This window comes from Pristis pectinata, chromosome 2 (genome assembly GCF_009764475.1).
Source record: "Pristis pectinata isolate sPriPec2 chromosome 2, sPriPec2.1.pri, whole genome shotgun sequence".
NCBI lineage: Eukaryota > Metazoa > Chordata > Chondrichthyes > Rhinopristiformes > Pristidae > Pristis > Pristis pectinata.
In genome coordinates, this window is record NC_067406.1 from 64544817 (window position 1) to 64569199 (window position 24383).

Here is a 24383-nt window from a genome sequence, read left to right on the forward strand (position 1 = left end):
GAGACATAAGAAGAGCTATATAATATTGTGGACAATTTCAGAAAGAATTTAGAAAGATACTTGAGGAGTGTGTGCTTAAATGGCATTTGTTCAAAATCAAAAAGAAACTGCAGATGCTGGAAATCTGAAATATAACAGAAAATGCTGGAAATACTTAACAGATCAGGCAGCATCTGAGGTGAGAGATGCTGCCTGAACTACAGGATATTGACAGAATATTAAGAGGTATTAGCTTTTGGAACCAGTTGCATGGAATATTATTTTTTTCGGTCTGCCACTTTCTTAAGTTACCATTCCAGAAACTAGATCTGTATGCAACTATTGTTAAGGCTGCCACAAACATTTAAATATCACATCTTTGTTATGTAAAGATAGGTGACACCCATTATGGCACTTTAATTTTCTTCATGTATTTTTGTATGGGTGATAATATTACTAATCTTTAAAAATCAACAATTAATTTGACTCTAACAAGCACCATCAAATTACTCATTATGAGGATGCTTAATGGTTCCAAACCAATATATCATGATTTTTGGAAATAATTCGGGCAAGTAGAACTGAATTGATATAATGTTTAGAAAACTAAGAACAGGTGTTATATTTTTTCAGCATTAATGATTAGGCTTCTTTTCATTGAAAACGGGAAACAGTTTAAATCTGCAAAACCTGCCTGCACCCTGCCTCAGTGTAATTTTGAAATGACATTTTAAAAGGGCAAGGAGGGATCAAGGTGCTTTGGTGACTGACTTACTGTAAAGGACAGTCAAAGAATCTTGGAATAGATGTCCAGTTTTCTGAAGGTTTATTCTGAATTTTGCTAAGCGGTAGATTTTCCATGCCCACTGCCTGGGTGTATTATATTGTCTAGGATCAGTTGCAGGAGGAATGAATGCCTATAGGAGAACTCACTTCAGTTTGAAGTCTGCTGATTGAAATGGAATGAAAATCAGCCGGGCTTCCTTGTCACCATGAACCCCACCCAGAGATTCAGAACAAGGGAAACCTTTTAAAAGGAAAATGTAATTTTGGATGTACGTTAATGAACAGCTTGTGATTTAATGCATATCACCTTTTTTCTTGGAGATATATAGGTGGAAATTTGTTCATAGTCCAGGAGCACCATTGTGTTATTAAATGAAGAATCCAATAGACTGATTTCTTCTGCAAAAAGTGAATGCAGTCCTGCTTTCTTTCTAAATATTAAAAAGAAAGAAAGACTACCACAAAGTAGTTAACTTGCCAAACTGGGTTATTATATTTTTGCTATTTCTGAATTCATGGCATCACACTATTTAACTTTTATCTAACTGTGAGTAACAGAATGTTGTGTCTCAATACAGTAATCTTTGAAAGTCAGAGAAGCTAGTAATCTCAGCAGGGGCCAGCCACCTCTGATCAAGCTCTTCTTTTTTTGAGGGGAGGGATTAGAAATTTGGTCATTGGCTTTAAATGATGCTATCATATCAGTGGCCTGCTGTTGCCTCTTCCCTGCTGGGCTCCATTGACTTCAGTAGTAATTAATATAGCTGATTCTATATGGACTGTATAGCGCCAGTGAGCAAAGATGCAATTCTATCTCAAAATAACATATATGCAGTTGTGATTAAATATGGCTGTATTTTTAAGTCACTTTATGGCAATTCACCCCATTTTTATTGTTATCTTATGAGTTAAATACCACTTATACTGTATGTCATGCTCTGATATTGAATTCTTTATTAACTTTTAGTAAAATTATATTGATTATGTCACAATTAATAAAACTCATGTATTAACCTCATCACACATCAATGGTATGAAACAGAATGGGTTTATGTTGAATTTCTTCAGCATAGTGAAGCGGTTGTGTAACCGATTCTTATCAAGTTCTCTTGCTTTGTGTTCAGTTGATGTGAATAGAAAAAAATGTGGTCTCTTCTACAGTGGTGGGATAATCCACTCCATCGGGTTATAACTCAGGCAGTGACATAGAAAATTGCCCCCAGTTCTGTCAGAGTTCATCATTACGGACACTGAGAGCATAAAGGTGGCTAATAAAGTAATTTTATTTCAAGACTGCGATGATAGTTATGAACAGAGTATATGCCATTCTCACATATTAAGATGTTATCTCACACCTTTAAAGGAGGATAACTTTGAAACCTAGTCGAGGTATTTGCTGGACTATTTTAAATTTGTGAGTAGATGGCCTATGTATCAACAATTACTTTGCAGGCAAGGGAACAATTCTGATCAAATCTAATTAGAATTCAAATTTCTTATTATATCACCGGACTAAAGTGTATTCCCTATTTGCTGTTACATGATACAAAATCTCCAATTGACTTGGTGCTCACTGTAATGTATTGCCTTATCCTGATCTTCAGAAATAATCTGAGGATTAAATGAATTGCAATTAGTAAGATTTGATTGTAGTATTTTTTTTTAGCAGGACTAAAAAAACCATTCTCTAACTCCGTGGATAAGATTTAGGATATTATTTTAAATACTGTACAAGCTAGACAAATTTTTGAAACTAATTAAATTTGCAACCTTTGGATAACAACACACATATCATGTCAAGTACACATGCCAAAAAGCTATTTTTGTGGCCAAAATGTACCACTGGATGTATAAAGCATAAGCCCAAAAAACAAATTCAATGTTTCAAATATATTTACAAATTTACATGCCTGTTGGCCACAGTATAAAAATTTGCTCTTTAAAGTATTTCACTAGCACTAGCAGTTTACATGTGAATGTTGTTAATGGTTCTAAAACCCAGCATCACAGTCAATTTATGTCTTATAGCATACAAGACATTAAGCTGTTTTGTCTCATTGTACTAAGTGATATTAAACCCGTAGTAAGAGGACTGGATTTTGACTGCAATTTGCACAATAGAATGTAACAGCAAAAACTGCATGCTATAAGTATGGCTGGCACTGTAAACCACTCTACCAGCATTTCTAACCAATATTACCTCACTCTTTAGTGCAGGTCATGATGTTTTGTCTCAGTATTAAACACAAGAGATGTACTTTCTACCAGAATGTCTGAGATTACTTGGCACATTAGTTTACAATGTATGTGTTGTAGTTATTAAATGATTATAAAAACTCAGTAACTAGGAAATTGTAGAACTGTATACTTCAGTAATCCTTATATATGTGTCTTAATAAGTATCTAAGGCACTATATTCAGCCACGTACAGGGTAAATGCAGTTGTAAAATTTGTTTGTTTCTGACTTCAATACCTTATGACTTGTCATTACTAGTATGGTTGAATATAAAACTTTGGTACATGGACTAGGACGTGAATTAGAATTTTTTCTTTCCCCTCTCCTGACACGATTTAAAATATAATGAGAACAATAAGTTGGGAAGAATTATCATTCGATGATTATAATAAAATTATTAATGTGTGAATAAAGAATACATTAATGATTTTATTCCCAATAGTGGATGGAAGAAATCCCTGTGAATTTCCCTCTTACAAGTGATAAGGTTCCCTGGGTAAACTTGGGAGTATCAACAATACAAAATTGCTGATCAAAATAAAAATGGTTTGATCATCATTTGTGCAGCAAAAAGGGATGAGTATGTCATTAAAATGCACCCTACATTGAAAAGTCACAGACTACAACTGTCTGTGTGCTTAACTACAAAACACAGAAATTGCATAAAACCGACCCATCCAATTACAGTGTCAACTCTCATGAGCACTGAAGAATATTATTATATGATAATCTGTGTAAAAATGCCATAAGAATGTCCTTACATGAAGCAATTCTAGTCACTTCAAAAAAAAATGCTAGACATAAAACAAAAGTAGATCATCTCATTGCCAATAATGTGAAACGTGTCAAGAGAATGGAGATTTGATTCAGTTTGTTCAAAATCCAGAGATGGGAAGGCAACAGAAATATGAAAAGGGAAATGAGGTGAAAAAAAAGTGCCTGACTGTTGCTATGGATTGCAAGCAAGGATTGTGAAGAAATGATGCTCTGTATTTCTTTATCACTTGATTGTGGTGTTTCCATGCAAAATAAGCTCGGGTAGTTTCAGTTCATTTATTAATTGATGCAGGATAACATTGCTGCATAGACCTTTTCATATTATGGCCACATGTTTGTAATACCAAGGGAACAAGTGACACAGAAATGTTCTGTGGGAAACAAAGGATAATGCACAGGTAATAAACAATGCAGAGTCTGGGTTTAGGGTGTAGTAGTGAGGCAAAGTAAAGGTAATTAACTTTGTATGTGATCGTTCTATAACCTCCTGGGAGTTCTTTGCCCTACTATTAAAGGGGAGGTAGGGATGGTGTGGGGGACACTGGCAGCATGGGGAAAATCTGGCAAGGCCAGATTTGTGGAGGATTTGCTCCATATACACATTCTCTAGTAGGGAATGGGGGCTGTGATTCAGTGGAAAAGACCAGGAAATCAGGACTATGGCTGGAAGGCTGAGTAGCAGTTGAGGGTTTTAAGCCATGACTGGGGTTGGGGTGTTCAGTTATGTGGGAGTGGAGCCAGAGTGTTTGGGTCAGTGGGTGTTGGGAGGTGTCCGGGGACGCAGGACTGTGATTTAGAGGGAAGGAATCATTAAAGCTCCAACTTTTGAATGCTAATTAGGTCTTCACTTCCCTTTTGTGGATTCATCATTGATCGTCTAATTTATATATATTACACTTGATCTGGTGGGAATGAATTGGGCATGAATTGTGGTTTGGTTGCTTGGTACCAATAATGGAATCACTACCAGCCCACTCCTTTCCACCTCCCCTATTGCTCTTTCCTGCCAGCTTAATAATTTTGTTTAGAAATTAGCATTGCTGTTAATAGCAGCTGATTGTTTGCTGTCATCAAAGAATATTGCTTTGCCCATTACTTTTTATTAATTCTTTCAAAACAGAATGGGCAACATAATCTAAAATAGTGTTTGGAGGAATGGCATTCCAAGGCAATAAGCCTTCATCTACTAATATCATCAACAATAACAACCACGTTTATATAAATGTGGTTTGGCACAGCTTGTCCCCTTAATTCCCAGTGGGAGAAGAGCAGGGAATATTGAGGATATGTTCCTTTATAGACTCTGTTTCATGTTTAAAACGGAAGATACTGGATGGCTGTGGCTAGGATTTAAACATTTAGCTGTGCTAATTTATTTTAAAGCCAAACCATTCATTGTCATCAGACACAGTTCATTGACAAACTCAATTATGTATTTAATCCCCCAAACAATAATAGGGCTGAATATCTTACCTTGAGGTTTTTGCTATATTGCTATTACAGTTCTTTAAGGGTTAATAAAAGAAAACAAAAAGGAAATCTAAGAGTACAGTATGTAATAATTAAGCTAGTGCACATAGTAAAGCCAGTAAACCAAGTTAAAAAACCCAAATGTGACAGGAAAGACCACCCGTGACCACCTGTCTATGGCATTAACATCAGCCAAATCTGGAATTTTTATTTTCAGTTGTGATGTCCGTCGTCGTAAACGTCCCTTCTTCTGAACCATGTGCCTTTCCAATGCACTTCTACCATAGCCATCCCTGCTTGCAACTGGTCTTCTGTGCTGAATGCTGCCACTGTCATAAGAAAACATGGTGGTTCTTGGATCATTGATATTCGTCAACACCTCAGACCCCGTGATTTCATTTCTAATTTCAAGAGTGGTCAGGAGAATATTTCCATGGGCATCCACCTGTGTTGAAAAGAGAAATATTTTGAGGAACAGAATACATTTGTACAACATTTACAGTTAATGTTTAAATTTGTGCAGAAATTTGGTCCATGTTGTAAGCAATTGGGTGCCTTTTCCATTTGTGAGCCAGAGCCATCTTGATGCAACTCTGTATGTCCTATACATAATTCACACTTCACTACACATTGCAAGCACCTGGAAGTGTCAACTGGACTGCTGTGCTGACAGAAGTATGGATGGGTGAAGTTCTGTATTGGTATTGACTCTGTCCAAAATACTGGGGAAGGGATAAAAATAGCAGTTCAATTAATGACATTCTGCTGGTGTTCATTCTATACAATTCAGGATATTTGAAATAGAACCTCATTTGAGGTAAGAATTCAGATGGGTTGCTCTGACCAAAGTAGCAAATTAAGATCTTTCATACTGAAGTACCAACTGCTGTTGTCACTTTTTTAGAGCAGTGTTGCCAATTCACAGCTCTAGCCATCTCTGCTTGTAGCTGGTCTTCTGTTCTGAATTTTGGAACTGTCAAAAGAAAGCATGGTCATTCTTGGATCAGATTAACTGAGAGATTGCATTTTTGATTTGTATGTAGGAAGATTCTGATCATGTGATCTCAATTGTCATTTGCACAGAGTATGCTTGCTTGCTTTAGTCCTTTTCATGGCTGTGGTTAAAGTGGTAAAATGAAAAGTACAGGCTTTTATTGTTTCCTTATATATTGAATGCTGGTAGATGTTTAGTGAATATACACATCTGTAGCACATGTAGCTGCACTGTGTGAGGGCAATGACATTTTCCACTAAAATTCTTGCTTGTGACTAAAATAACGTGACTGCAGCCACACCTATGTCTCGTGTATGAGCAACATTATCCCAGTGGCAATTAATCACTTTGAGATCATAGTTCATTTTGAAATTACAATCATGCACAACAAGCAAAACTGCACCATGACGTCCCAACATTTTAGGTGCACCCTCGGTTGTCTTTTGCAGTGATATCACGACCAAGAAGGAATACAAGCATCTACTTCTTTCCCATTTTACATCTGGATCTGAGTCTGAAAAGATATGGTGACTTAATGGCAATGGTTCTGCATAATCTACCCTAGAGCTGTAAATTCAAATTCTGCTATTGAAAACCATGAAAGTAAATATCACAGCTATTGTAATCTATGATTAGCTCTCAGGGAAGGAAGCCAGCCTACAGTGACAATGATCTTGATGCCCATGGAAAAGCAGTAGCAAATTACCAAGCCATTTATTTAAAAATAATTGCTCCCTGGGGCAAAAATATGGGAAAAATTAGCATAAATAAAGGCAACTACTCAAGCATCAAATTACAATAAAATTCAGACAGTCTGACTGACCAAGCAAGATGGCCTTCATGAGCAACTGGGGACTGGTGCTCAAATTTGTTGGAACAGGTTGACATAGTCATATCCTCAGCAACAAACCATCCAAAGCATCAAACCACCCTAAGGATGCAAGTCCGCCAGTCCTGATGAAGGGTCTCGGCCCGAAACATCGACCTGTTCATTCCCCTCCATAGATGCTGCCTGACCTGCTGAGTTCCTCCAGCATTTTGCGTGTGTTGCAAGGACTGCAAAATCTCTGTGTATCCAACACCTTCCCTCAATTTACAAGGTACAAGTCAGGCTTGCAACAGCTCTGTCAACACAGCACCCCGCAGCCTGGATCAGTGCAGCTCCAACAACCTTCAAGAAGCTTGACTCTATCCAGGACAAGGCAGCTCACCAGAATGGCACATCATCCACTACATCAAATGGTCACTTTTTCCATCTCAACTGCTCCATGAGTTCAGTTCAGATGCACTGTAGCAACTTGCCAAGGCTTCTTTGACAGTATGTCTCAATCTGTGAATTTTGCTGCTGAGAAGGAGAAAAGCAGCAAACACATGGAAAAGCTGTCACCTGCAAGTCATATATCACCCTGACTGGAAGTTGCATTTCTTCATTGTCACCTTTGTCTGTTTTGAATCCATATCTGATCTATTTTCTTGTTCTGTATTTACCAAATGACACATGGATTCTTATTAGTCATTTTGGTAATGAACATAAAGCAGCTGTTAGCATTGCTGCCTCACTGTGCCAGTAACCAGGGTTCACTCCTGTCCTTGGCTACTGTCCGTGGGTAGTTTCCACATTCTCCCCATGACCGTGTGGGTTTCCTCTGAGTGATCTGGTTTCTTCCCATATTCCAGAAAGGGTATTGGTGGGTTAATTGAGTACCGTAAATTATCTGTTAGCGTAGGTAAGTGGCACAGCTGTTAGCGTAAAGCTATTACAGCGCCAGCGACCCGGGTTCAAATCCGGCCACTGTCTGTAAGGATTTTGTACGTTCTCCCCGTGTCTGCGTGTGTTTCCTTCCACATTCCAAAGACGTACGGGTTAGGAAGTTGTGGGCATGCTATATTGGCGCTGGAAGCGTGGCGACACTTGCGGGCTGCCCCCAGTACATTTTATGCAAAAGATGCATTTCACTGTGTGTTTCAATGTATGTGTGACTAATAAAGACTAATCTTATTGTATCTTAAGCTTCTGGCTTCCTATCCCCTGTATCATGAAGTCTGTTTACCTCAACTGCTACCCTCTACCTCTGTGGTAACATCCACCCCGACCTGAGCCAGCTGCTACTGACACCTTCATTCATGCTTTTGTCATCTCTAGATGTGACTGCTCCTCTGATCTCTTGCTGAGTTTCCCATTCTCTAAGTTCTCAACCTCATCTTGCAGGCAAAAAGTCTGCCAAGGTTTTGAATTATCTGATTCAGCCTTGGGTTGTGGCCAGGTTGAGGAATGGAATCAATGGATTGGGAGGAGTACATTTCAGAAGTGGTGGGCTGAAAGCAGGATTGCAAAAGTGGACATGCAGAAACACACAGGTAGATATATTACAAAATGGAGTATGGTCACATACTATGTTACAAAATGGAGAACTGACTAGGTATTATGGGATTTGACCACATTCCATAGACAGAACAGACTAGTTGAGCCTCTGCTTATCAGTACTGAGGCAGCTTGAGCTGGATTCACAAGGTCACTGAATACTAGGGCATTGTTCTGGCTCAGAGACAGTGCACAGGGTGTCTGGCAAACATCATAGGATGACCAAGAACTGGCTATCTTCCATCCATAAGATGGTTAAACCATTGCCTCATCAGACACCTGGTTGGGTATGCATGTAATGTATGTAATCAGTTGTTAGAATCATTGAACTGTAGACAGCTGGAGATAAACTGGAAAACAGTATAATAATAGATATTCTCCTTTGCTCTGTGAGAAGTTGTCTGAAACACACTCACAAACACACACACACATACGAACACACACACACACACACACACACACACACACACACACACACACACACACACACACACACACACACACAAACAGCTTTCTCTCCACTGCTGATAGGCAATAAGCCTTTTGATGCTTGTAACGAACCAGGGTCTTGAATGATTCTTCATTTGTTCATTTTCCCCTAATATAAGCTTGGTCACATGTACAGTTAGTGACAAGCGAAACCTGATTTCAGCTTTGGGTGGAAGTGTGTTGTGTGGTGCTGTGCAGTTGGCCCCGCCTGGTTGAAAGTGCTGACTGGTTAGTGGACAGGAGTAGGATTTCAGGGGGCAGCACAGAACCCAGCATAAGGTCAGTGTTTAGAGGTCGGAGAGTAAGGCTGCTACAGTCATAGGTGGCCAGGGATGCAACGGGACTAATACCTGTTACATATGACTAAATAATAATCCAGTTGAATGGAAGTGGAGGCCAATGGAGGCCAATTCTCTGGGCACTTTCAAGAAGGAGCTAGATAGGTTTCTTATAGATAGGGGAATCAAGGGATATGGGGACAGGGCAGGAACAGGATATTGATTGTTGAGGATCAGCCATGATCTCAAAATGGCGGTGCAGACTCGAAGGGCCGAATGGTCTACTTCTGCTCCTATTGTCTATTGAAACAAGGATTAATATCATCCCTAATTATCTTAAATTGCTTCCATGTCTGCTTTTACCATTTTGTTGCTCAGAAATTCTTGAATAGCTGATCAATCAATATTATAATTTCTGATGAAATCAGTTTAAAGAATAGAGTTGACGGAATATATATATAATCTGCATTTGTTAACTGGCAAAAAATAACTTATGTGCTTGATATCAAATCTGTCACCACTGTGCTAACTGTAGGCAGCTCAATAGTACATGTATATTAAAGTTTATATCACTTGCTAACAGGGTTGAGTTGAGATATAAGAGAAAAATGGCCCACAGGACTGTACGAGTCAGTTCACCAGTCTCATTACAGCAAAGCATCATTACTTGAGAGCAGAAAGTATAGGACACTAATTAAAACAGTAGCAAAACAATATTTTGTCTCACCAGCATAAGCCCCACTAAGACCTTGTCTCTGCTCCAATTAATACAAATTAAAAATGGTCTCCTTTTTCCTGTTTATTCTATGCATGGGTTTTGCTTGAATTGTCATATAATGTATCATTTTAAAGTATGGCAAATAAAGTTATCACTCCTTAGCAAAGAAAATATTTTCCGCTGCTGTGGAGATGACCTGTATGGTGAGCCCTCCATCACGATAGCAACTATAGCTGATGATACAATAATAAAGCTAAACAACTAAAAAAAGAAATTATCCATTTAGAAAAGCCTGGACTTCACCTTAGTTTTGAGTTCCAGTCCCTTTAAAAATGAGGGTGGGATTTTTTGGTCAGCTGTGTTCTTTGTTTTAGCATAATAACCTGTGCTGGAATATAAGGGTGAGAAGGACTGAAGTGCTTGCACACATTCTCTGATGTTATTATAGGTGTTTATATAAATCCATGGACAATGAATTTTAATGAGTGGTTACATAATTCCCTGGTTCACTTATAGCATGTATATTCTCATATTGAGGAAGGTAGTTAAATTTCTAGGAGGGATGTTTGCACGTAGATTTTTCTTATGGCAATATTTTGCCTTGGATGTTTGATATTTTCTTTTCTGAGGCAGTTCCTCAGGGTTGAGCGTGACTTGTTTCCACTCTAGTTTTGTGGATTCTGAGACTGATGAGGTCAATGTTAGAACCACAGACTTTTCCACAGATGGGAAAGGAGCTGACTGCCTGGGCAAGCAGGTGGGCAGTTTGTGAGGTGATGTGTTCCCTTCTAGACTTTGACCACATCCTTGAATCATTTTCTCTGCCTGGCTGGTAATCTCCCCGGACAGAACGCAGAATAGAATGTCTGTTTTGGGAGTCTGGTGTCAGGTATGTGAATGATGTGGCCTGTCCAATGTTGCTTACTGAAACTAAGGTCTCAGTGCTGGGGATATTGGTCAGGGAGAGGACGTTGACATTGACTTGCTTATCCTTCCAGTAAATTTTGAGGATTTAGTGAAGACAATGTTTATGGTACTTGATTCCTGCCATCGGTAATCCAGGTGTCAGAAAATAACAGGAGGGCAAGGATCACTGCTGCCCAGTAGACCATAAATTTAGTTCCAGACCTGAGGCTTGAGCTTCAAATACCATTTTGCTCAATAATCAAAGGTTGTGTTGCCACAATGAAAATCATAGTGAATGTCTGCCTTCGCCGAGAGGTGGCTCTGAAGATATGGGAAGTGGTCCACGTAATGTTTGATATATGGCTTTAAGAGCAGTCTCACTGAAAAAACTATGATTATCAGAATCTGTATCATAATAAACCTATTCCCTATTTCTGGAAAATGAAAGGAAGGAGGTAAGATATGATGCAACACACACAAAATGCTGCTGCATCCATGGAGTGAAATGAACAGTCGACTTTTCGGGTCGAGACTCTTCATCGGGGTGGAAATGTCAAATACGAGAGGGCACAGCTTTAAAGTGAGAGGTAAAAAGGGGGAAAGGAGATGTGCAAGGCAGGTTTTTTACACAGAGAACGGTAGGTGCCTGGAAAGTACTGTCAGGGGAGATAGTAGAAGCAGATAGGATACCAACATGTGAGAGGCATTTAGACAGACCCATGAACAGGCAGGAAATAGAGGGATATTAACCATGTGCAGGAGGATAGGATTAGTTCAGATTGGCATCATGATTCGTACAGACCTAGAGGACCGAAGGGCCTGTTCCTGTTCCTGTTCTATGTTCTATTTAAAACTTGTCTCTCCCTCACCAGGCAGGCAGAGAAGGAATTTGTAGAATCACAGAATTGTTAAGGCCATTTGGCCCATTAAGTCTATGCTGACTGACTGCAAAAACAATGGAGATAGTTGCATTCCCTAGCTGTCTCTTTGTAGCCTTACAATTATCTCAGCTACTGAAATATGACGTAGACAACCTCCATGGCAGACTCATTGCAAGTACCAATGGTCCAGGCACGTCGTTCAATCAGTACCCAACATAGAGGTACCAGGATGAACAACTTCACTACTTTTTCCTTTCCCTTTTGGTGGTAATGACACATGTGCAATAATGATCTTTAAAGGCTTCTCAAAACAGCGAGCACATCATTTAAGCATCTAAGTGCTGGAAAGTTTCTTCAGCCTTTATTTGCCGATTGATAGACTGCAAGTTTCTTTTATATTTATCTGGAGAGCAACCTATTACTTAAGATCAAAAATAGATTTTCACTCAGTCTTCAATGCCTTTGTGACTGAGTGCACTTCATAGCCAGTAGCTATGGTGATAGAGAATGTGATTGCACTGGAGCATTATATTTTATTCTGACCAGAATTCTAGCAGCTTTTGCTGAAGTAAAATGTTCCTAATTAGAGCGAGATTCTATCATTCAATGACTGCACGTGTGGCAGTGCCTGTTATTGCATGAGCGAGAACTCATGCAATGAAATTGCAAAATACATGAAAAATAAATAATAAAGCCAGTTGAAAAGAAAAAAAATGTATAAATAATCCATTTTATTTTTTTCCAAATTTTAACATAATTTGTTTTATCTATGCCAAAGAAAAGGATAAAATCTTCTTCATTGGAATCGCTATGGAATACTGTCCAGATCTGAACTCATAATCAATTATACCTTTAAAGGTTTGGATTGGATAGAGTCAGCATTTGCAATTTCTACCAAGATCAACATTGGTTTTTAAATTCTGACTCCTTAAGTGTTTTTAATTTTAGGTTTTAAAATGGTTACAGCATAATCCAAGTGATAACTCTAAGGTGAATGCAGTTCCAAATGATATACTTTATGCATGAAACAAAATAAACAAGAAAAAAAATGCTTGCCGTAAGGTACTTATTAATAGGCAGCTTCACAACTTCATTTAATAAAATCTCTGTTTGCTTCATTTGAAGGTGACGAAACACAGCAGCAGCTTCATTTAGTGTAAAACCTTTAATATGTGCAATGAATTTTGAATTTTCCAAACAACTGCCTCATGTGGGTCTATTAGAGTGGTTTCCAACTTGAACTGAGCAAACCCCTTGGGTGAGGGCTAGGAGGAGACAAGATTACTCAATGAACCTCTAATAAAGTTAAGGTAATTTACTTGGAGGGTTCATAAGAAAAATAAAAATAATTCAAAATATATTGGGCACACTAATCTGCCTAAGCTGTAGGGTTACTAGCAGTACTGGGAATCCCTGGGACAGCCCTAACTCCTTAAAAGGAGTGGCCTGTTATGTCATCAGTTGCATATGGAGGGGGTGGGGTATTATACTCTCCACAAGTGGGGTTTTTGTTCAAAATGTTGGGAAGCACTAGTCTGCTGGAAACAAACACTGTATTTCAGTGTCCTGACATGGAACATGCATTCAGTAGTCTACTTGTAATATCACTTCACATGATTATTCATTATTCTCAAGCACAGCCACAGGCAGGTCATCTACATCAGAGTAAATATCACTTCATGCCTCACAGCATCTAACAGCTTTGGAAAAGACTAAGATTCTACAAGCAGCAATTGTTTGGAATGGAAATAAAGGTACACAATCAATCATTTCACTACTGTTGATGGTTCAACAAAAATAAAATATTTAGGGCATTGTTCCTTGCAGTTGACTGTCATTCTGTGAAAATGACTTAAACATGTAAATACATGAATTAACTTATTTGCATTAAAGATGAACTGCAAAGGAAAGTATCCACTAATTCTCCAGGTAAATCAGATTTTTCTGAATTATTGTGGGGAAGTGTGAGGATCTGGCACAGTGATTGTGATTGCTATAATTATAGGGGTTTAAAGCCTGGTCATTTGAAATTAGAAATTTTAATTCAAGGACAGACAAGTAATATGAATCACAGATAGTATAATCATGTTCAGTTGGAAGGGGAAATATAGGCAATGATTGAAAAGTTTTGGACAGAGTGGATTTATTTTTGTAACTTAGTAATTTTTATGTCTTTATGTCTTGCACTGTACTGCTGCAGCAAAACAACAAATTTCACGACATATGTCAGTGATGATAAACCTGATTCTGATTCTGATTTGGTGTAGCTACTTGTTTATAGGTTGCCATAGGCTTTTGGAGGTTTTAACTTCGAAGACATAGACAGCAGGTGTTTTAAATTCTTGGCTATAAACTTATGACTAGAAATTAAAGTGCAGACCAGCAAATCCCTGAAATTTCAGTGGTATTTCATCATTTAAACACTGTGAGAAAGGCCCAGTTTTCTATACTGGCCAATGCACGTCTTCTTTTGTGGGGATATAGTTCAATGGCTAAGTTCATTCTTCACATGTTTGAGGCTTTAACATCTCCAAGCAGTGGTTCTGAATTTCAGATTCATGGAATCACAGTAACGTATGGCACAGAAGGAAGCCAATTGGCCACATTACCCATGCTGTCCAGAAGTGGATTTTGGGTTAGTTCCATTTCCTGGCTCTTGCTCCATTAGCCCTCCGGGTTATGACTCCTCATGTTTTTGTCTTACTTATTTATTTTTCAGAATCTGTACATCATTAATGAAGCCTTTAAGAAGATGCTGATGAGCCAGCTTCTTCAAATGTCGCAATCCTTCTGGTGAGGTACTCTCACAGCGTTGTAGTGGGAGGGAGTTCCAGTATTTAAATCCAGCGACACTGAACAAACAGTGATATGTTTCCAAGTCAGGTTGGTGAGCAACTTGGAGGGAATGTAAAGGTTGTGATTCTCCTTTGTGCCTGCTCTCTTTGTCCTTCTTGGTGGTAGAGGTCAGAGTGGCCTAAGCAAGTAATAGCCGTGCATTTTGTAGATGATACATACTGTAGCCACAGGAAGAGGGAATGAATGTTTAGGATGGTGGGTGGTGTAACAATCAAGTGGAATAATGTCAAGCTTCTTGAGAGTTACTAGAGTTGCACTCATCCAGGCACGTGGAGAGTATTCCATCACACCTCTGACAGGTGCCTTGTAGATGGTGGAAAGGCTTTGAGGTGTTGGGAGATGAGTCACTCACCACAAGGTACTCAGCCTCTGAACTGCTCCTTATGCCAGTTAACAAATCTGAGTTATTGATCTATTAATGAGGGAACTAGGACCTTCCTGTTCACCCTGTCCAGGCCTCTTACAGTTTTATATGCCTCTATTATATCTCCCATTAACCTCCTTTGTTCCAAAGCAAACAACCCCAGTCTTGCCAGTCTCCTCTCATCATTCTAATTCTCCAGCTTTGGCTACTCGCTCACATATCTTTTCTGCACCCTCTCTGGTGCTATCACGTTATAGTGACTGGCTCTGTACACTTGACACGACCTATGGCCTAACTAGTCTTGCATACACTTGCAGTTATTTCCAGTGAAGACAGATTCACTACTTTATTAAAGATAGTAAAAATGTTTGCATAGATTGTACAGATACATTTTTAAAATTATAAATCTTCATACTATTTGATACATTACTTTAGGATAGTGTATGTCAGGGTAATAGACTTCTCCACTGTTTTATCTTTCCAATGTATCAGTCAGAAGGAAACAAGTGCAGAGACTTTCAGTTTATATACATCTTGTTAGTAAAACAGCCACCTTAATCCTGATACTACTGAGCAGCTAATGCACAGAATTAAAGCAAGAAATGTTGTTTCAATTTGGAAATATTAGAAAAAGACAACCCCCTGGAACCTCTACAAGAAAAAATATTGTTCAAACTCAGAAGTAACAATCAAAGCCTTCTGGAAAGATGTAAACATTCAAGGCCATGCCTGGTTTGGAAAGTAAAGATTCACTCAGAAAGATCAAAGCTTATACGTTTTACCGCAACACATTTTCCACCCGTATTAATTTGCTTCTAAGACATTCTCATAATTCTCTTATGTTCTCTCTGGGTATCTTTCATTATAAATTTTGTAAATCTGGTACTTTTTGGTTATGGCTACATGATTCGATTTCAAAAGATTATTGTCACCATGGAGATAGTGACAATAGTCTTTTGAAATCTGTGTAAAATTTTTGAACTCCAAGTAAAATCTGTGGTGGGAGACACTTTTCGAAGATAATCCACTGTAATTTTAATTTGATACCTGCATCATTGTAATTTGCTGGCAGTGCAGATTAACCTATGAATCATTCACTCTTTAGCCAGACTCAGGCAGCACACTGCAATATGCAATCATTTTACACTCTAAGGCAAAATGTTCCAGCACTCATTACCAAGGAAGCAGTCATTTTTATTTTAAAAGTTATAAACTACTTTGAAGATGAAGGCTTTGAAGATTTCCAAATTTTAAATATCATCAGAGTAAGTCATTTTCCAAAGTTTTGGGAATGTCAGTTTTTTGTAAGGGACATTTCTGGATGCGGTTTAAAGCAACATCAGGCCTTTCATAAAGTTTGAAATCACCCATGAAGTTTACACTGCCCCTTCTCTCGCTGTCACATTCTTCCCCGGCCTGCACCTTGCACTGATCATTACAAGATCCGAGGTCCACACTCACCTGTTTCACCATTGATTGCTGAAAGGGCACCAATCACCCACTGGCCAATGGCCTTGGGTGCCTCCCTTCACTGTCAAGTAGTGTAGTGGACAGTGAAGAAGGTTATCTAAGATTACACTAGGATTTAGATCAGCTGGGAAGTAGGCCAAGGAATGGCAGGTGGAATTTAACTCGGACAAGGGCAAGGTGTTGTGTTTTGGTCAGTTAAACCATGCCAGGATTTACACAGTAAATAGTAAGGCCCTAGAGAGTGTTGTCAAACGGAGAGACCCAGGGTTACAGGTATATAGTTTCCTGAAAGTGCCAACACAGGTAGACAGGGTAGTGAAGAAGGTGTTTGGCATGCTTGCATTCATTGGTCAGGGCATTGAGTTTAGGAGTTGGGATGTCAAGTTGCTACTGCATAAGTGATTGGTGAGACCACACTTGGAGTATGGTGCTCAGTTCTGGTCGCCCAGCTATAGGAAGGATATCATTAAGCTGGAAAAGGTGCAGAAAAGATTCACAAGGATGTTACCAGGACTGGAGGGTTTGAGTTATAAGGAGAGTCTTAATAGGCTGGGACTTCTTTACTTGGAGCTTAGGAGGCTGAGGGGTAACCTTAAGGAGGTATATAAAATCATGAGGGGTGTAGATAAGGTGGATGGTCACAGTTTTTTCCCCAGGATAAGGGAGCTAAAACTAGAGGACAAAGTGAGAAGGGAAAGATTTAAAAGGGACTTGAAGGGCATCTCCTCCAGACAGAGGGTGGTGAGTATATGGAATGAGCTGCCAGACGAAGCTGTAGAGGCAGGTACAGTTACAATGCTTAAAAGACATTTGGACAGATAGAAAAGACTTAGAGAGATATAGGCCAAATGCAGGCAAATAGGACTAGTTTGGATAGACATCTTGGTTGGCATGGACGAGTTGGGCCGAAGGGCCTGTTTCCGTGCTCTATAACTCAATGACTCTAAATTTAAAAAGCATATCACTGTGGGGGAGACAGTATAATGGAGATGTCTCATGGTCTCAACTGGTGAAGGTAGTATTGATAATTCCATCAGAGTTAGCAGTGTGACAGGAAGTGTTCTGTTTGTAAACAGGTATTTCTCCCCCTTCCAAGTCTTAGTTACCTGTGTGACATCACCCTCCCCCCCCCACCTCTTCCTCTCCCCTCTTTATATCTGGTTTAGGAAACAGATGAACAATCTGTGATACATGCCTCGTACTTCACTAATGGCTGCTTCATGTATAAGCTCACCTGTGTCTCAATGGTATATCAGCTTTTTTCTCTAGAACTGGAAACTTACCTCTGATAGAAAACTGAAGCCTAACAGAAATAGTTGGGGCAGAAGTTCAGGCTGTGCAGGTGAGTGCTGATTTTTTTCTAGAGCGGAATGTGATTACAAAGATTTCTGGCTCGAATCGTGCCTCTCCTGAATTTCTATGAAGCACTTTCAGTCACAAATTGTGCATACATGGATGACAAATTTTCCATGTCAGAAGCACACCTAATTGGTTTATGTGTTTCTGGAGCACGTCCATCACTGGGTGCTTTCGGTATAATCAGGATTTTAAAACGTTGCTTGCTCAGTAGTGGAATGATTTAAAGGGGACTGTTCTGAGCAGATCTGATCCCAGGGCTGGGAACCTGACTCTGATGGGCCATTTTTTTTACTGGTACCTCCTTAAGCACTATTCAGCCCTCCCCAACTGTTCTGACCCTTACCTGCCCCTCATCTCATGATGCTCTGCCACCTCCCCACTTACCAATCTCTTCATTTCCCCCATACATCAACATCCTAATGTTTCCTCTCCACGCGTTGATCTCCCAGTCCTCAGGACCAGATCCACATTCTGTCTTGCCCCCTGGGCCCTGAGTACCCAAATCTTCTCCACTCCGAGAATATACTGAGTTTCCTCAAACCAGAAGTCTTGAATGAATCAGGAGATTCGCAGTCTGCTGAGTGTTAGATCTGTGGCTTTTAAGACCGGCGATCCAGAATCCTACAAGAAGTCCAGGTACGGCCTACGGAAGGCCAACGTGAGAGCAAAAAGGCAATTCTATGTGAAGTTAGAGACACAATCGGATGCATGACAGCTGTGGCAGTGTTTACTTGCCATTACTTCCTATAATGCGAAACCTAGCAGCATAAATGGCAGTAATGCTTCACTCCCTGATGAGCTCAACACCCTTTATGCATGCTTTGAAAGGGAGAATAACACTACACCTGTGCGGATCCCCACAGCATCGGCGACCCTGTGATCTTTGTTTTGGAGGCCGATGTCTGAACATCCTTCAAGAGGGTGAACCCTCACAAGGCATCAGGCCCCAATGGTGTACCTGGCAGGGTACTGAAAATCTGTGCCGACCAACTGGCTGGAGTGTTCAAGAACATCTTCAACCTCTGTAGCTGCAGTCTGAGATTCCCATGTGCTTCAAAAGGGCATCAATCATACTGGTACCCATGAAGAGCAGGGTGATCTGCCTCAACACCAATCACCCAGTAGAACTCACATCTACCAGAATGAAGTGCTTCGAGAGGTTGGTTATTGCTGGAATTAACTCCTGCCTGAACAAGGACCTGGACCCACTGCAATCCATCTACTACTGCAACAGGTCTACAGAGAACACAATCTCACTGGCTCTCCACTTGGCTTTGGAGCATCTAGACAACAGCAAAACATATGTCAGGTTGCTGTTCGATCGATTACAGCTCGGCGTTCAACACCATCATCCCCTCAGTACTAATCAACAAGCTTCAAGACTTGGGCCTCTGTACCTCCCACTGCAACTGGATCCTTGACTTCCTTATCGGGAGATCACAGTCAGTGCAGATCGGTAGTAACATCTTCTCCTCGCTGACTATCAACACAGGCACATCTCAAGGATGTGTGCTTAGCCCACTGCTCTAATCTCTCTACACTCATGACTGTGGCTAAGCACAGCTCAAATCTATAAATTCTCAGATGACACCACTGTTGTTGGTAAAACCTCAGATGGCGATGAGGAGGTGTACAGGAGAGAGATACTTCGGCTGGTTGAGTAGCATCGCAACAACAACCTTGCACTCAATGTCAGCAAGACCAAAGAATTGATTGTGGACTTCAGGAAGGGGAAGTCAGGAGAACACATACCAGTCCTCATTGAGGGGTCAGTGGTGGAAAGGGTGAGCAGCTTTAAGTTCCTGGGCATCAACATCTCAGAGGATCTATCCTGGGCCCAAAACATTGATGCAATCACAAAGAAGGCACACCAGTGGCTCTACTTCGTCAGGAGTTTGAGGAGATTTGGTATGTCACCAAAGACTCTTGCAAATTTCTATAGATGTACGGTGGAGAGCATTCTGACTGGTTGCATCACAGCCTGCTATGGAGGGTCCAACGCACAGGATCGCAAGAGGCTGTAGAGGGTTGTAGACTCAGCCAGCTCCATCACAGGCACAACCCTCCCCACCATCGAGGACATCTTCAAGAGGTGGTGTCTCAAGAAGGCAGCATTCATCACTAAGGACCCCCATCATCCGGACATGCCCTCTTCTTACTACTACCATCAGGGAGGAGGTACAGGAGCCTGAAGACCCACACTCAATAATTTAAGAACAGCTTCTTCCCCACTGCCATCAGATTTCTGAATGGTCCATGAACCCATGAACACTACCTCGTTATTCCTTATTTTTGCACTACATATTTATTTTGTAATTTATTGTAATTTTATGTCTTTGCACTGTACTGCTGCTGCAAAGCAACAAATTTCACATCATATAAGTCAGTGATAATAAACCTTATTTTGATTCTGATTCCTTGACCTCAATATCCAACCCTGACTCTTCTCAAATAACCTATGTCCTGATCCATGACGTCTCGACACACTGATGAGGGAGACCAATACTACTAGAAGTGTCCTTTTTCTTGATGAGATATTAAACTGAGCTTCCATCTGCTCTCTCAAGTAGACATAAAAGATCCCACGGCACTAATCATAGAGTTACACAGCACAGCAACTATGAGTCCACACTGACCATCAAGCATCTATCTTCACTAATCCTGTGCTAATCCCATTTTATTCTCCCTACATTCTCCTTAACTCTCCCCAGATTCTACCACTCATCTCCACACTAGGGTCAATTAACCTATCAACCTGCATGCCTTTGGGCTGTGGGAGAAGACTGGAGCACCCAGAGGAGACTCACATTCATAGTGAGAGTATGCAACCTCCAGATAGACAGCACCGAGGTCAGGACTGAACTCAGGTCACTGGAGCTGTGAGGCAGCAGCTCTACTAGCTGCCTTCGGTTTCAGTGAGCAGTAACTTCCAGTTACTTCAGTGAATTTAACTTATCTTCAGTTTGTTTGAAGTTTGCTTTGAAGGTACGAGTAATTGGTGAAATTATCCATTAAAACCATATTGAAGTTAATACTTAAGAAGAATTTCAGATTGTAACTGGTAAATATAAATGCTGACAATAATCAGTAGAGATCACCCCTAGACTGGTGGCAGGCTAGAAGATAGAGGTGAAAGCTCTTTCCTGGGTGACTGTGTCATTGTGTGTGTCCGCAGTGACTGCCATACATAGTCTTTATTTCCAGTGGAAGGAAATAAATCTTGTTGTGCAAAATAGACTGTTGGTGATTATCATGGCAAAGGCTTAATATGTTCATTCATCATTGATTTCTTCATTTTAACAGATATTATTAATCTATTTAACCTAGTTTAAATAATTTCAGGCTGCCATTTATATTTACATTTGATATCACTTCAACTCACCCAAGGAATTGCATAGGACTACAAAAATCAAATTAAAGTAATCTCAAATGGAGGTGATTGTATAAACTATTGCAACCTGGCCACCTCCTCACCACCCCCACTTCCCATCATTTCCCCTGGTCTGAGAGCTAATTAACCTGAGAGGCCCCATTCTTCCTCTTTTAGAATAGTTTGGGTTGCAACTGCACACTCCAGTGGAAATTCTCCAAAATGAGTTCCCACCCACAGTTTACAGAGATTTCATCCGTTATTACCAGAAGTACTGTGAAGAAGAAGAGCTCTCTCAGATAACAGCAGGGGCGGAGGGCGGGGGGGTGGAAAATAAGGGGAAGGAAGAACATAGCATAATCCAGGAGTAGTGTCTTGGAGATTTGGTATGTCACCAAAGACTCTTGCAAATTTCTACAGATGTACGGTGGAGAGCATTCTGACTGGTTGTATCACCACCCGGTATGGAGGCTCCAACGCACAGGAATTCAAGACACTTCAGAGAAGGGTGGACTCAGCCAGTTCCATCACGGGTACAGCTCTCCCCACCATCGAGGACCTTTACAAGAGGCAATGTCTCAGGAAGGTGACATCCATCATTAGGGACCCTCACCATCCACACCTTCAGGCAGGAGGTACAAGAGACCCACACCTCAAGGTTTAAAAAACAGCTTCTTCCTCACTGTCATCAGGTCCTTGAACCAACCTGAAAAACCCTAACACTACCTTGGAATATCTCTTTCTCTCAACTTGCATTAATGTTGTGTTTATTTTGTCATGTCAGTTATGTATAATTTATGTTAATTTGTTTATGTTAACTTATGTTTGTCATGTACTGTGCTGCTACTGCAAAAAGCTAATTTTCATGGCATTTCTACCCTGTCTATGCATGCCTATGACAATAAACTTGAACTTGAACTGTTGCATTGACGATAGAAAGGGGAGAAGGAGGTGTGCACCTCAGATGGACAAAAGCAAGAGCAGTCCTACTGTTCAGTGAGGAGGATGAGACAGGGAACATGCCAGAATCAACAGGTGGGAGGAAGGGGAGCTGGGGTGGAATTGGGCAGGACTGAGTAGAGAAGTGTCTCAGCTTGAGAGATTTGAAAAGTAAAGGAGTACTCGAGTGAAGTAGGAGGAGTTGGAAAAATGAAAATGACTGAAAAAGGTTGGATAGGCCACAATGGCTCATTGCCTTAGAAGAAAGGAAACTAATGCCTTTGGATTGTCAGGTGCTGGAAAAGAGATCAGTTGGATTTGGCACAGGAACTGCAGCTACAGCTTTTGGATAACTAATAGCCCAGTAAATGTGTTTAAAACCTAAATGTCACATTTCTCCTTTTATCATTAATATCTTTTAATTATAAAACCGCTTATGTTTAATGAAGTGATTAATTCCGAATATAGGTCTCCAGCATTTTGCAGAAAGGATTCCCTCTGGACTTCACTAGAAGCACACCACCATTTCTCCACTTTTAATGTCTGGAATTCCACCTTTAAGCTTTCAGGCATTTGTGCCAGTTTGTCCTCTCAGTTTAAATTACAAAGCTTTGTAAACAATGGCTAGGCTTAATTTATTCCTGAGTGAAAAGTCATTTGGTCAACATTTTCTAGTTTTCTGGATTGCAGGTTTACTCTTTCTGTAAGGAGAATTACATGGTTTGCATAGTGGATGTCTACAATGTCTGAGTATAGTTATCTCCCCGTATTCTGTATTCTGAGGATTTTGGAAGACAAACCCTTTAAGTTTCAGTGTAATTGTTAAAAAATTTCCCCAGTGCTAAACATCCCATGCAGAAAGCCAATGGCGATTCATGTTAATATTATTCAAAAGTCCTTAAACTAATGTCACTGAACATGTTTCATTAAAAAGTCTTGTATATTAATTGCTCTGTTCACCACAAATTAGAAGAATGTAATCAGTGTTGGCTTATGACAGGTTTCTTTCAAACAGCTAACTTGAAAACTAACCATAAGAACATTGAGACTAAAATCCACTGTAGCTGCTTCATAATCCCTTGGGCTAGAAACCATTTGAGGACAAGTCAAATTTACAACGTGTGGCAGGTTTTCTCGTGTGAAGTTAATAACTGTAATTGAAACCAGCAATCTAATTAAATCCAATGTGCTCCTTGACCTTGCACTGATAACTTTTGTTCAACATGGCCTACAGGAATTGAAAGGAATCAGTATGATTCATTCAGTACAAAATCCTCAACAGTGTTGGTGCACTCCTGCTGAAACCCTGAAGGGGGCACCACCAGGAGGGCTGGGGGAAATCAGCTGGATGTGGTACTTTGGGAATTCAGGGATAGGTCAGAGAGTTTGCCTGCCCTGTACAAGGCCAGTGGTATTTCCTATCTTCTCTTTTAGGTGGTTTAGGGTTGTTGAATGAAATGTTCTTTTGTCCCGGTTCACAAAAGGTTGGATGTGGGATAGGGGCCCGAGCTGTGGGTTACAGTCTTGGATTTGAACAGTGGGGTTTCTTTTCATATTCCCTGTATGAAGGCCCAGAAACCAGTGAGAAACATAGAGTTAATGAGTGTTTCCTCCTCACTGCCCCCTCATCTACTGAGTGTTTTCCTCTCTTATTTTGAAAGTGGCCAGTGATCTGTTGCACAAGATTACTGCCAGGGTAGTTGTCTTAAATGTTCATTTTCAGAATCAGGACATCACTGCCAAGGCCAGCATGTATTGAAAATTCCTAACTGCCTTTGATAAGCCAGTGATGGGCCGTTTCTGGAAGCTCCGAAGTTCTCTGGGTGAAGGTACTCCCACAGCGTTGTTGGGCAAGGTGTTCCAGGTTTTGGTCCCAGCAATGATAAAGCACTGACAATACATTCCCAAGGCAGGGGAACCCGAAGGTGGCAGTGTTCCCATGCGCCTGCTGCCCTTATGGTGACAGTAGTTGCGGATTTGGGAAGTGCTGGCGGAGTAACCTCAGTCAGTAACAAAAGTGCATCTTGTTGATGGTACACACTACAACCGTTGTGTACAGGTGGTGGAGGGAACACTTAGGGGTGCCAGTCAATCAGGCTATTCTGTCTTGGATGGTAATGAGCTTCTTGAGAGCTGTTGGAGCTGTGC

General features: G+C 40.3%; 1 protein-coding gene across 4 annotated transcripts in view; it reads right to left on the reverse strand.

Annotated features, from left to right (window-relative positions):
• Positions 1-5346: 5346 nt before the first annotated feature.
• The window catches only part of gabrb1 (gamma-aminobutyric acid type A receptor subunit beta1), a 200386-nt gene continuing 181349 nt past the window's right edge, over positions 5347-24383 (reverse strand). For 2 of the 4 annotated variants that reach the window (XM_052039940.1, XM_052039932.1), the window contains exon 9: positions 5347-5694. In XM_052039940.1, coding sequence (XP_051895900.1) covers positions 5347-5694 — 348 coding nt within the window. Of the gene's footprint in view, positions 5695-7490; positions 7505-7875; positions 7906-24383 lie in introns of all 4 variants that reach the window. The other 2 variants (XM_052039949.1, XM_052039958.1) reach the window with 2 other exon arrangements.